The 15267-nt window shown below is 36.5% G+C and overlaps 1 protein-coding gene across 1 annotated transcript in view; it reads left to right on the forward strand.

Moving 5' to 3' along the window:
• The window catches only part of SCIN (scinderin), a 95592-nt gene that overhangs the window by 5947 nt on the left and 74378 nt on the right, over nucleotides 1–15267 (forward strand). Inside the window, exons 2-3 of the mRNA XM_012638740.1 lie at nucleotides 1494–1648; nucleotides 6093–6291. Of these exons, the coding sequence (XP_012494194.1) occupies nucleotides 1494–1648; nucleotides 6093–6291 (354 nt within the window). The remainder of the gene's footprint in view (nucleotides 1–1493; nucleotides 1649–6092; nucleotides 6292–15267) is intronic.

A 15267-nucleotide genomic window follows, 5' to 3' on the forward strand; every position in this document is an offset into this window, starting at 1 on the left:
TTAAAGCATCTGTGTACAAAATCTACACCTATATTTTAGTTGGTATTCCCAGTTAGGGTTAGGAAAATGGGCAGAAGAATGACACTAGAGTCTTTTCAGACTGCAAAATTGTCTGTGTGTTAAATATTAATTAACCTTCGACCACAGCAAGGTCACAAAATTGTTACCATGTCAAGTACACGTCTAGCTACGGATTTTTTCCCCTCAGAAGATATTTGCTACTCAGGTCTCTTTGAGAGTAAGAGAGGAATTGTAAATAAATCTTATTCTTTCTTTAACATGGCTAACTGATTTCCTTTCTTCAACTTTGGCAAATACGCTCAGGGTTGTTCAGGTGAACTATTATATTGTTACAGCTTCTGAGCTTTCATGCATCAGTTATCCATGGGGGAAATGAGCATACTTTGATCACCACGAAGTTTTGCTATTAATGAGAGTCTGAGTATTAAAAATATCTACTAGTATATTGTAGTTTCTAAGAGCCTGTGCTTCAGAATCATACAAACCTGTGTCTGTGTCCTTTTCTGCTAAAGGTACCCTTTATGGACTCAGAAAAGTGAGTCTCTGTAAGCCTCCATTTCCTCTGTTGTAACATGGGAGAAAATAGCTTCTGCTTCATGGGTTTGCTTGAGGATTAAATGAGATCATCCATGTAATGCACTAGCACAGTGTCTGGCCATAGTAAGGGTAGTATAAATGTATAAATGTTACCTATTATTTCTAGAATCATTTATGATTTTTATACAGCTAAGATGAAGTAAGAGGTTTGAAGTGCTAATAAAATTTGAGTCTCCCTCGGGACTGTCCTTGCTCTGGCCATCATGTACACTGCAGATGCTGGTTCTTCGGAATTGTTTTGACCTTGGATATGATCTGTATTAGAATTGTGAAAATTAAATATATGTTGCATGTTAAATTCCTGGGACAATGCCACCTACATTAATACTTAATAAATGCCAGCACGCTGGTTCCTTTAGTCTCCCTTTTCCTTCAGAGATAATTTCATTCAAGCAAAATAGAGGTAAGATCAAATTGTATTCATTTTCCCGTTCTAAAATTCACTTGCTTCCCTGGAATTATTTAATTATGGCCCATGATGTTCATATTCCTCAAAAATACTAATTAACATACTAATATTATAGAAGCCTAAGGATTGATGCTAATAAAGGCTAAACCAATTGCAAAATGTGTGTATAGCTTGGTATCATTGATTATACCAAATGAGTGCTCACTTGAATATATTGTTATATCTTTTTTAGCACATTCAGACAGCAATGTTTCTTTTAAAATTTTTTTAATAAATTAAAAAAAGCAGGAACAAAAACAATTTTTTTAGTTATTAGCAAAATAATATACTGTTTCTGCTAAAAGATCTTTCTGTAGAAGACTATTTGTCATATTGATAAATAATTGAATTTCTAATTTATATCAGAAATTCTGCCTTAGTCCTTTTTATTGCTTGATAACTGAGGTGCTCTCATTTGCTGTTTCAGGAAAGGAGTGCTCCCAGGATGAAAGCACAGCAGCTGCCATCTTCACTGTGCAGATGGATGACTATTTGGGTGGCAAGCCAGTGCAAAGTAGAGAACTTCAAGGCTATGAATCTACTGATTTTGTTGGCTATTTCAAAGGAGGTCTGAAATATAAGGTAAGCAGCTCTCTCAAACAGTTTCCATTGTGAACCCCTTTCTCCTCCTGTTCATCCGTATCACGTCTTCATAAAATTAAAGTTCATTGAGGGCAGGGGTTTTTTTTTTTGTCTTGCTTTGTCTTTATTTAAATCTGTTTTGTTCACTGCTATATCTCCAGTACCTGCCAGACACATGGGTGTTCAATAAATGTGGAATATATGGTGCAATAAGTGAAATCTACCAACTTGACTTAATTTGATAGGATAATATTTTTAAGAAAATTAAGAGCTTTCAGTTACATCTTCACAAGAAAGCCCTGTAATATTTTTTAGAGTTATTTGAATAATTAAATATTGGTAATTTGAGTCTTAACAGTTTTCATTTTTGCCATTCTAGAGAATCTCTGAATTTGCTGAAAGTAGCTCAAGCCTTTGGAATGGCAATTGTTCTGTAATATCTTAATACAGTATTTATAACAATTATAATTTCAGTTCCTACAAAGAACTATGCATGCATTTCCCAAATAGTGTGTGGCTGGATCTTAGAAATGATGCAACTGGAACCACTGAGCAGAAAATATGTGTGGTTCAGCCACACAAACTCAAATACTCATGTAAGCACACACACACATATTCGCACACAATTTATTGGTCTGAAACACCAATGTATTGGAAAATAAACAGACAAAAATAAATAGTTAAATAGTTCTGTCTCTTTAAGGCAAGCTTCAGTAAAGGATAACTTTTTTCTGGCATTCTGTCAGTGACCTTTGTAGACTGGCCCTCCTTCACCACTCCCGCCCCCCACCCCACCATATGTGATCAGTTAGAGTGTGAGGAACACCCTCCTCAGGCAAACATTCCAGAAACAATCCTTTCCAAAATCAAACATACTCCAGCAGGTGTTCTGCACACCCTACTGCCCCGCCCTTTGATCATGTCACCCTAGTGTGGACCTGAAACTCAGAGCTAAACTATAATTCTGACCATAATACTAAATTTGCCTATTAAGATGCCAGGGTTTATTTCTACCTTTACCTGTTCAGAGCCTCAGTTGAATATTTTGTGATACCATTGAGATTAGGACAAAACACGTCTATCTTCTCTTATCTCTCTTGAAATTGTTATTTCACTCTAGGCTATTAAGCACCCTAAACATAAAACTATTACCTCTCATTATATTTAATTGACATGAGTTCCTACAGTTTATATCAAATGATACTGAAACTTCCTATATGTCAATAAACCTAACGTTTTAAATGGGCTGGATCTTGAAGTTATCAAAAGCAGGTGCTGTGACATCACCCCAGTTTTGAACCCATTTCTGTCACATATGACTTCTTTGCTTTAAGGCAAATACTTGAGCTTTCTGTGCTTAATTTCTTCAAACGTGCAATGGGTATTATAACAGCTTTCTCATACAGGTGTTGTAAAGATTAAGGATTAAATTAAGTAATAAAATACCTATAGAGCAGCCATCCCCAACCTTTTTAGTACCAGGGACTGGTTTCATGGAAGACAATTTTTCCACAGAGTGAGTGTGGGTGGATGGTTTTGGGATAATTCAAGCACATTACATACATTGTGCATTTTATTTCTATTGTTATTACATTGTAATATATAATGGCATAATTATACAACTCACCATTTTGCAGAATCAGTGGGAGCCCTGAGCTTGTTTTCCTGCAACTGGACAATCCCATGTGGGGGTGATGGGAGACAGTGACTGATTTGACAGAAGGCAGAGCTCAGGTGGTGATGTAAGCGATGGGTAACAGCTGTAAATACGGATGAAGGTTCACTCACTCACCTCTTGCTGTGCGACCTGGTTTCTAACAGGCCACAGACTGGTACTGGTCCGCAGCCCCGAGGTTGGGGACTGCAGCTACAGAGTACATAATCAATCAGTAGAGACTTGTGTTATTAATCCTGCTGGCTATTAACAGGACTTTTGAAATAAAATTTCTAGATACATGTTTGAAAGTGGACATGATAAAAGTAATTTTACAGTTATGGGATAATTATCTTCTAATTACCAACAGTAAAACCACCACAAATTAATGTGTTTTAGAAAGATGATGTTTGCAAATGGAGGTCAAATTTATCAGCAAGAAAATTAGTCCACTATCTTATCATCAGTGACATTGAGCAGATGGCAATATGTGCGCTTGCAACAATACTCGATAAGAAATGTGGAAGCAGAGATAATTTAACACCCAGAAGAGCAAATATGATTATATTATGCTTGATTTCATCCCATTAGTAGTTTGAAGCTTATAGGAATATGCTAATCACTTCACACATATTATCTCATTTAATGCAAGCAACCTGTGTTGCAGTTTCTATAATTACCATTCTATTAAGATGAATAAAGCACACCTTTGAGAGGCTATGTAATTGTCCTGCTCTCACAGCTGTTATGTGAGTGGGTGACCATCTGACTTCAGTGTCTAAGCTGCTAATCATTATACTCGGATACTCTGAACATATATAAATGGGTCAAATACTGGGGCAAATTTTTAAGAATACTCTATAAAACAAGGTATTGTGTCTATTTGGAGTGGACAAAATTTGACAAAGCCTACCATTACCAAGTCTGAAAAAATCACATGTAGTTGCCATATGTAATGTAAAGATTTGGTTAGCAAACATTAAGACCATCTTCTTATCTCATTCAATTGACTTGTGTTATTTTTCTCTAAGGTCTTTTAGGGCCTGAGAAGGGGGTATAAAGGACTATTACTTACCATTGCTCCCTTACATTAAATCTCTGGCCGACATACCTCTCCCAAGCTGAACAAGACCCTGCCCTCAGCCATGATTGTAGATAGTGACCATCAGACATCTGTCAGCCGGCAAACCTATATTTATGATACCATTAGTTCAGAAGATCATCCACTTTGCTTTTATTCTGTCTTGTGAAAGTAGAAAGAGGCTGGGGGCTTTTAGGGTTAATGCAAACAATATTCATAGAAGAATTACTTACAGACATGTGCAACATATAGTTTTTATTTTGTGCATTTGTGGCATCAAATATTAGAGACAAATTATTTTTAAAAAGTTATGTTAAATTTTCAGACTATATATCTCTCTATAGGTTCACCATATGAAATTAGCCTGAATATTATGTATGTATCTTCAGTCTAAATCTACTCCATATTTTATAACATTTTTAGATCAAGTGTTCTTATTTTTTTTTTATCAGATCACACTGTACTTCTACTTATTGTTAAAAATTTTAAAATGGCCAAGATGGAAACTTATACTGATTTTTGTTTTATAATACTTAATTCATTAAGCCAAGAAATGTGGCAATCTGTGAAATTATGGGTGGGAAATTATATATTTCCTAAAATTTGTGGTTGTAATTGTCCTGAAATCAACATTTGACCTGTAATAACAAAACTTTTCTGTTCATGAGGGCCTTTTCCTGGAGAAGGGAGAAAATTTAAAGCCAATAAAAATTTAAAAAATGAGCTAATGACTACATGTGCAGCCTAACCTCATCTTTTGGATTCACTATATATGTTTATATAATAAATCAGAAAGTTGGCTTATTTTATAGATTAGTTAATACAGCTAATTTTTCTTACCATTATTATAGAGGCCTTTGATCTATCAATGACAGAGTTTTGTTTATACTGTAACTCAGTTGTGCACATTACCTTATAATTAATTGTGGAAATAAAGAAATGGTTCCTAACATTTAATTAGAAAAAAAAGAAAGGATAAAAGATGATTGCAAATAATATAAGAAAATATAATTGATAGAAGTAAAATTCTTACTTCAGCATTTCTTTAACTTAATGTGGTTGTATTTTACTTACTTTGTTTTGTTTTGTTGTGGTTGGGGATGTGCAATCAAGATACTGCATCTCTCCTGACTTAAAGTAAAAATACTCAGACCTAGCATATTTAGTAAACTCTGTTTACCAAAAAATAAAGAAAACGTGATTTTTTTTTGAAACGTGAAAACAAGGACCATACATAGGAGCAGCCTATCCCTGGCCAGCACTCAACTCCCCTTCTCCATTCCCACTGTGGCAGTGGGAATTTTGGGTGCCTTATTCTCTGGCTGCTGTCACTTTCTTGCCCGAAATCTTTGCCTTCTTACTCATTAATGGCTTCAAATCATTAGCGTCCAAAGGGCAAGAGCCATGGCTTCTTCTTTTTGTTTATGCAGCAGTGTTTTATACCCTGAAGGTTCTCAGTAAATATTTTCAATTTTAAATTGAATTGTTAAAACAGAAAAACTAAGGAGACCAAATAAACCAACTTGTTGATATACCAAGGAATTCTCTTTTCATATGTAACTTATCACATGTGATAGGTAACTATTTTATCTTGGCCTGACAAGCACGGTTTTGGCATAAACCCTTTGGTATTATGCTTTGCCTTGTCTGGTTCGAAGCCTCACCAGTTTTCTCTTTGTTTTGTGTTTTGTCTTTTCCCCCTTGAGCAGGCTGGGGGTGTAGCTTCTGGACTAAATCACGTTCTCATCAACGACCTGACCGCCCAGAGGCTGCTGCATGTGAAGGGCAGGAGAGTGGTCAGGGCGACAGAAGTTCCCCTCAGCTGGGACAGTTTCAACAAGGGCGACTGCTTCATCATTGACCTTGGCACCGTAAGTTTCATATGCACACGTAGAGGTCTACAGGATCGTAAATTGTTTTCAGATCAAATCAAATGGACATGTCATTGAAGACAATCACTTTTTCTATTTTCTACATACAGGAAAGAGGTCATGTTTATGTGAGATGCAATCGTATCACATAGCAATTGGCAAATATTTAAATGACACATAAAGTGGGACTTCAAAGTTTTTATTTCTTTGATAGGTTTAGTACAGAGTAGTGATTTAGTTCTTCCTACCATAGAACAGAAATTGAATAATATTTAATATATTTCCCCTTCTCTCTGAACAGAGCTTCCTCTAATTATTTTGTTCTTAATTGTGGGTGGGAAAGCATAGCTTAAGGGGGAAATTGATTCCCCCAGTAATCAAAGTTTCTAGAATTTAAACAGCCACCTGAAGAATTTTGAAGGAATATTTTAACACACACACACACACACACACACACACACACACCATACTTACATTTATCAATTATATTTATGGTTGTTAGGAGAAAAGGCACAAGTACAGATATCAATTATCATCTTAATGGCATGGGCAATAGCATACTATATCTGATCTATGATTTTTTTCCAGGAAAAGAGGCCCTTCTAAAATCAAGTTTACTTATAATCAGTTAATATCATCATGATAAAGAAGTACTATTGCAAGGACTTGTGCTAGATGCTAGTAGGTAGAATTTAAGTTGCATCTTTAAAACTATGTAAGGTTTTGATAGTAGAGATAAAAAGGCATCCCTACTACTAAAAAAAAAAAAAAAAAACTTGCAAAAGCAAACAATTCAGGAAAGCACAAAGCATATAATGATCTACTCTTCTTGTTCCTCATCACACCACATATATCGACATTATAATTATCATTCCTAACATTTCTGGGCCAGGCATTGTACAGAGACATGGCCTGACCTGTACTGCTTCAGTTAGCATGGAGCTTGGATTGTCTATGGAACTTCCTCGAGATTACATAGCCAGGAAATTACGAAGCCAGGGTTAGACTCTTGGTATATCCGATCACCACCTAAGCATTTTGTTTTACTGCATCTACTTGGGTGGTATTTGGGGATAAAGCAGCCAAGAAGCCAAAAGAGTTTATTGCCATGTGCATAGGGGAAGGACACAAAGGATTCTGAAGATAGAGCTACACAAAATTCTGTTTAAGCAATATTAATTTGACAACAGCACAGAGATTAAATGTACAAAAGTTATAAATGGTTTGGAAAATGACCCTGAGGTATAAACTCCTTCAGTTTCTGTAAGTCAGGGTGTATCTATGGTTTTGTTACTGCTAATACATAATCTAGCTCACTTGAATCACACTACCTTGTGTGCACAGTTGAGATCACAATAATATTAATGCCCAAAGTACGATTCTTAGTATCACACTTAGACATCTACACCTCAAATGGCAGGACTATTTTTATGAATCTCACAATAAATTTCATGGAAAAATCCTTTTCAACTTCAAATGCTAATTCATTCTCCTAACAGGCTTAAGTCCTGACCTTCAGATCGAGGCAGAAAACAGATATTATTCCATCCCTTCATTCCCCTGTACCATACATAAAGAAATAAATAAATAGCTTATGCAAACAGATGCTCACAGGTATCATCAAGCCACACAGTTCCGAAAACAATTACAGCATTCAGTCTCTCAAAGCCTAGGGACAATAGTTGTCTGTCTCAACTCTCATGTCCACCACTTACATTTTAAAGCCTCTTATAATGTATAAAGTGTTTTTACATATGAAATGACTTTTTTATTAGAAAAAGGAGACAGTTCTCATTCATGATACTGTAATCTCAAGTTCTCATCTGTCAAGGTAGGTATTTGATTAGATGACCACTAGGGCCCCTAAATAAGAGGAACACCTCCTAATGATGTTGAAAGAATTTCATTTCTAAAAAAGTTTTTTATTTATAATGTAATTGCTACATAAATGCAATAATCTATTTACTTACCATGAATAGCTTCTACTTCAGCTTTCCAACTAACTACTCTGATCTTTGGCAAATCATTAACATCTCTGAGCCTTAAGTTCCTTATTTATTTTTACCTCTTGACTCTGATTTCTGATGTCACTTCTATCCTTAGCTGATTATGATTCAGTCTCATCTGACCCACAATCACATCAAGGAAATGACAGTTATTATCCCAGTGTCAAAGGGGAAACAGAAGCCTTACAAGATGTCATTACATTCATACCGGTTGTTTGGTGACCTGGGATGGGACCCAGGTTTTTCTATTCCTAGTTCACATTCTGTTCACCACACTAAGGTAACTTAGTAGCATACGAGATGGCATGGCCCTGTAATACAATGTCTTGCAACGGTTTCAGAATCTGCTGAATTCAGAATTGATGATGCCTAATCTGCTAAGATTCTACTAAAAGTAGGGGTATTCAATGAACCATTTATTATTTTGTGGAACAAATATTGAGTTTCCACAATGGGCTAGATAGGTGTTGTGGCTAACTTATTATAGTTCTAGTGATATATGCTCTCTTCCCATAGGTAGTGTCAGCCTGTGGGAGTATGACCCACAAATCCAGACTCATATAATAGGGACAGAGTCTCTATTATAAGGTTCAAGGACATTCATCGATTTAACAGTCAATTATCTTCATTTTATATAGTTAATTATCTTTAATAACTCTCAGGTTCTCTTCTGTTCTCATGCCTCATAAAGGAGAGATTTGGAACGATTTTGTTGCAGAGGTACTTGTGTTGAGTTATCTCTTAAATGATGGAAGTTCCCACACTCTAGAGGGATACCTTAGTAGGAATCAAGAACTGGATTCCTACATACACTGAAACAAATGCTCACAAGATCTGTGTTTATGTTACTAACCATTAACCAGTTGGTATGTTGCCAAAAGTTTCTAAATGGTCATAAGGCCTCGTGGTTAGCTTAGTGACTTTATTTTTGGGGTGTGTTGCAGTACACAAAGAAGGACGTGGAACTAAAACTTTATGTACCATAATATTTTAATAGTAGTCATTAAGCTAATTCTTTAAAGACCACTTTTTGCATGAGAGAGCACAAAATAATACCAGTGCAGTTTCTCCAAGTTTGTATTATTACTCAAGTGTGAAAAATGTCAGTTAAACATCTAAAGCTATCACCCAGTTAAAGCCAGCTGACCAATACTAAGGTTATGGATATAACCTAAATCCCATATCTTGATCATGTTTGAGGGAGGTCAGCTTTTTTGATAAACATTTACTATTATTAATATGAAATCCCATATACCTTAGAAACATTTCTTCTTTTATGAAGTTTTAGACTACAGTAAATATTCCCTAGACATGACAGTGTAACCTCCTCAGCCTGAGGCATGAGAGAGTAAAATTATCAGTTTAACCAGTTTGAAAGTGAAGAAAATCATCAATATTTTAGAGTGATTTAGATGCATTGTCTGATATTTAGGGTATATTCAGAAAATAACACAAAACATGGCTAGATCTTAGCAATTTACTGGATTTTTGGAAAAATGCTTTCGAACTATATATTTTAATGTTGGGGAATTTATAAATCATTATTTTCTCACTATTTTTAAAGATAGGAAGTATTTTTAGAAATTAGCTAATAAGTTAACTAATAATAAAATCACGTCTAAAAACATTGCACCAAAGCATCAGTAACTGCAGAATGTGAAAGATAATTAAAAAAAAAAATCTGTATTATTAAGGCTTGGGATCTGGGGTTAACTCTTAGAAATATGTGTCAGAGTCAGCCACTAGTGAAGAATTAGGTTTCACAGGAGTAGGAATTCCCATGGTGAGTTACTAATCCTGATGTTCTGCACATCATTTCCTTATTAACTTGTTTGGTCAGTTATGCAGCTTTGCCCTACTCTCCTCGCTATTTATATATAATCTATCATCCCCTCTCCCACTGTTCAGTCATGCTACTTTGAAAAAGCAGTCTCCACTTCCTCATTTAGCAGTCAGTCTTTAACCCACATTGTCTGACTTTCATTCGCACCGTTCCTTGGAAACTATTCTGCCTACAAGCCTTGGGCATCAATGGCCTCTGCTAAATCCAGTGGACACCCTGGTCATTATCCACTTGATCCTGGTGCTGTAATCCACACTGTGGACCGTTCTCATCTTCTTCACCCTTGCTCCTCTCCTGACTTCCTGGCTTCTTCCTTTTCAGGCCACTGTTTGTCATTCTTCCCTGCGTGGTCTGCTCATCTCTCAAGTATTTTTTTTAAGGATTCTACTTTTAATCATTATCTCTTCTTTATCCATTCTTCTTGAGCAAACTCATCCTCACCCAATGCTTCAACTGTTACCCCCTGGTAAATCTCGTTTTTATAATCTAGCTCAGACCTCTTTCTTGAGGCCCATGTCAATATTTCAGGCAGCCTTCCAGATATTTTGGCTCATGAGTATCATGAGAACCTCAAACTCAACAAGTCTAGAAAATGATTTCTCCTCTTATTGTCCTTATCTTATTAATGGAACCACCACTCACTCAGGTCCTCAAACCCCAAATCCAGAAGTCTTCCTGACAACTTCTCCCTAGTGCTTCAGACTCACTTAATCACCAGCCTGGTCTATTCTATCTCTAGGTATCTCTTGAATCCTTCCTGCCCTCTTCATTGCTGCCAATAATGTCTCAGTAGCTCATATAGGACACATTCATTCCCTCAAGTTGCCATGCTTTTGCTTTTATGGATTAATTCCTTTGCCTAGAATACTCTCATCTTCTGTGGCACCTCTCTCCAGCAAGCATCCAATATTACCCTTAAATATTCAGCTCTGATATTGCCTTCTTCATTATTTGTTTCCTGACCTTGTCTTTTTCTACGTCCTCTGTCCACTGTCCTACCACTGTAGAGTTAGATGCCCCCTTGTCTTAACTTTGCTATTACCATACAGAGACTTGCCTCTCAGTACTTCTCCCATTGCTTGTCTATTTACTTATTAGCCTCACTCGCTCCCTTTGTTCCCTAAGTATAAAGTGCAAAACTTGTAGTCACTCAGCAAATGTTTCGACAAATGTTTATCTATCCAGTATAAAGCATACCGTCTTATGCAGTCATGTGTCTAGAGATGTAATTTTCTTTTTTCACCTATTACTCAACCAAATTCTATTTTTATGCTACCATTTCTACAGGAGGGTTAAAAATGAAAGTAATTTTGCTTTATTAAAGTGAATTTTGAATGGCCAACAAGTATGTGAAAAAATAGCCAACATCGGAGGAATGCAAACCAAAACCACAATGAGATACCATCTCACCCCAGTTAGGATGGCTATTATCAAAAAGACAAAAAATAACAAATGCTGGTGACGATGCAGAAAAAGGTGAATTCTTATACACTGTTGGTGGGAATGTAAATTAGTACAGCCATTATAGAAAACAATATGGTGGTTTCTCAAAAAACTAAAAACAGAACTACTATGCAATCCAGAAATCCCACTACTGGGTATTTATCCAAAGGAAAGGATATCAGTATATCAAAGGCATAGTAGCACCTCCGTGTTTGTTGCAGGATTATTCACAATAGCTGAGATATAGAATCAACCTAAATGTCCATCAATGGATGAATGAATAAAGAAAATGTGGTGGATATACACAGTGGAACACTATTCAGATATAAAAATAATGAAATCTCATCATTTTCAGAAACATGGATGAGCCTGGAGAACATTATGTTAAGAAACATAAGTTAGGCACAGAAAGATAAATATTGGATATTCTCACTCAGATATGGGAGCTAAAAAACTGAGTTTATAACAATAGAGAGTACAATTATGGTTATTAGAGTCTGGGAAAGGTAGAGGGGAGGGGAGGATGTGGAGAGAGGTTGGTTAACAGATACAAAATTACACCTAGATAGGGAATAGTAAGTTCTAGTATTCCTCTAGAATTGTAGGGTGAATATGGCTAACAATAGCTTTTATATTTTCAAAAAGCCAGAAGAGAAAATTTTGAATGTTCCCAGCACAAAGAAATGGTAAATGTTTGAAGTGATAAATATGCTTATTACCCTGATTTGATCATTACACATTGTATACATGTATTGAAATACCACTCTGTATCCCATAAAAGTGATTCAAACTTATCCCACCTGTCCCCTTTTCCATCCCTCAGGTACAGTGGTGCTTATGCAATATTATGGCCTCTGGGTGGGGTGTGACGATGAGGGTGTAAGTGTGAGTCTGGTCCTAACTCACCTGTAGCCTTCATGGAGGCAGAGCCATTCCATTCATTCTTGAGCTTTGGGCTTTGGCCTTTGTCCCGAAGACATTTGCTGGAAAATATCCATGGCCTCACTTTGATCTTCTGAGTTCATGGTCACATACCACTGCAAAACCCTTTCTGGATCCATTAGCCACGACTGCACTCTTCTCAGGCACTCTGCTTTGCTTTCCCCATGCCACACTGTACCCACATCATACCCATGCCCATTGGCCCAGCATCCTGGACACCGCCCATAGTCATTGCTGCTCTAATGCGCAGGCTTCTGAATGAGTCTAGGGCAAATCAACTGGAAGGGAAGTGGGATGGGCTCTTCTGGAAGTTTCATTGCTTCTGGTCAGGTTTCCTAATTCCCTCAACCTACTGCTTTTTTCTTTTTGGACCAGACAAACCAGTCTTATACCATTTCATATTCTTGCCAACTCTATAGTTCCTGTAATACCCTCTAGCCCCTAAGGCCAAGACCCTGCTTCTTGATAGGCAAAACCCACTTTCTAGACAGCATCCTCATTCACTTCCTGCCAAAAAACTTTAGAAAAATCAAGTTTCTTTTAAATGAAAACAATTTTGGATTTCAGACTTTTGTCTCTTCTGTGACTTAAAAATGCTTATTTTAAAAGAAAAGGCAGAACCAAATCTTCTTTCTTCCAGATAAATGTGTCCTTACCCCAAAGTAATACATACCACACTACATTTATAAGAAGAGAGCCTTGAAGCAACAAGAAAAAACATGGGAAAGATACACTTAATCTTAAATCTCTAAAATGTACCCCACAATGAAAGTAGGGATGAATGGCATTTATTATGTGCTGGATGAGTGGAGTGTTAGGGTGAACAGCAGATAGCTTTTGAACTCTAGGTACTATCCAGTGATGGTAAGCACAGACACATATCCAAGTAAGAGTGGGACAATGTGGAATGTGAGACATACTGGAGTAGAGCTGCCAACATACTGTATTGGAGAATGGATGAGGGCACAAGGAAGGATAACTCTCGAGGTATGAGGATTTACACTTTAATTCAAAGACATGGTTTCATATTAGAATCATTTGGAAAACGTTTTAAAAATGTTAATGCCTGTGATTTGATCCCCAAACATTCTGATTTACGAGTTTGGGGTGGTACTTTGATGTAGGTACTTTTTAATCCCCTCTCCTCCACCCCTGGGATATTATAATGTAGAGTAGTAGGGAATGTTGAGAACCACTTCAGTATAGGAAATGTCTAAAGGGGCTGGACAATTCATATTCATATGCAAAAGAACCAATAAGTCAGTTGAGTAGTTGTCACCAACTTGTGTGGCTGGCAGAAATGGTTTTCGATAAAATGTCGCTGAAGCCTTCTTTTCTGGTTTGTCAAATACTTCAGCTAGTACAGAGAACATAATTTGACCTACTGTCACTGGTGGCTAAAAAAGGAACCACCCAAAGTTGTGCATCTGTTCCCAGTGGGTGGCATCAGTGCAAAATGCCAAACTAGAATATTCCAAGTCATTTCCCCTTTCCCTGTCACTCCAGTGCACAGCCGAATGGCATTATTGACCAATAGGCTTGGTCTTCTAAATACTTCTTGATAATTCTTCTCCTCTCCATCACCACTTCGCTGTACTTGCTTTTGGTCACCAAGCCTTCAGTAGCCCTACACACCACTCTGTTCATCTTCCATCCTTCATTGAGAGGTGCTTTTAAAAACACATACATATGTCATTGAAGAATATTGAGTTGAGTTGTCTATGAGGAAATAACAAAATAGGATATAAATAAACATTTGTTTATGTAAAAACTAGAGAAGTTACGCTTTAAACTTTTAAAATAAAAATGATAGATTCCTGGAGGTGTCTCACAAATCTTTATCATTTTTAAGTTATGTGTAGAGAACCTCCAGGCTAAAGGCATATCTTAATGAATTTCTGTATTTGGTTAACTAGATCTAAGGGAAAACTCAACACAGTAAAAACATAGCCAATAGAAGCAAGGAAGAGGAAGAGGTCTGGCTATACATTCTCTTTTAATAAAATTTTAGATATACTTAGAATAATAACTTAGAAAAGGATAAAAGTGAAGCAAGTCTAGGCTGAATTCTTTGTACATGTTATAAGTCAACATCACATGGGCTGTTTTGGGTGCTCCTTTTAACTCGGCCTCTGCAATCTTGCTTCCCTTCAAGGGCATCATTAAGAATTGTTTTATTTTTGCTCTTATTTCCTGTCCCCAAATGATGTTTGTCTGCACTTTGATGTTTTACTTATTAACTCTGATCACATAGATTAAAGGAAATTTTAGAAACCTCTGGTTTTCGAGACCAGTAGGTCTCCGCTCCCCAAATGTGGTTGTTTCTATAAATATCACTCACTTGCTTTTATTCTCTGTTACTGGTGGACCAAATTAATGGCCAGTAACGGGTTGTCTTTATTGTCTTTATTCCCTTATTTTTTCCTTTTCCAATTATGCAGAGTAATTTTGTTTTTCTTCAATAGTTTGTATATTAAGAGTTAATTATAGTTCCATAAACATCTACTAGAGGGTGTTCATGGACAATATGTGCCTCAAGAACTTTCTGCCAAAATTTAAGTGGATTTTCTTCCAAATTGGACACTTCTATATTTACAGGGAATTTTTATATCCCTTCCCTAAAGAAACATGACATTTAGTGCTGAGTTGTTGAATGCTTTAGGATCGTAGAGGGTAAAATAGTTGCCTCTGAAGCTGTGTTTGCTTTACAATATTCAGTGTCTCGTACACTTAAATCAAATTGATGAAAGATTTTTAAGCTCTATAATTTAAAGTGTTA

This window comes from Propithecus coquereli, unplaced genomic scaffold (genome assembly GCF_000956105.1).
Source record: "Propithecus coquereli isolate 6110/MARCELLA unplaced genomic scaffold, Pcoq_1.0 Scaffold133, whole genome shotgun sequence".
In the NCBI taxonomy this organism is placed as follows: domain Eukaryota; kingdom Metazoa; phylum Chordata; class Mammalia; order Primates; family Indriidae; genus Propithecus; species Propithecus coquereli.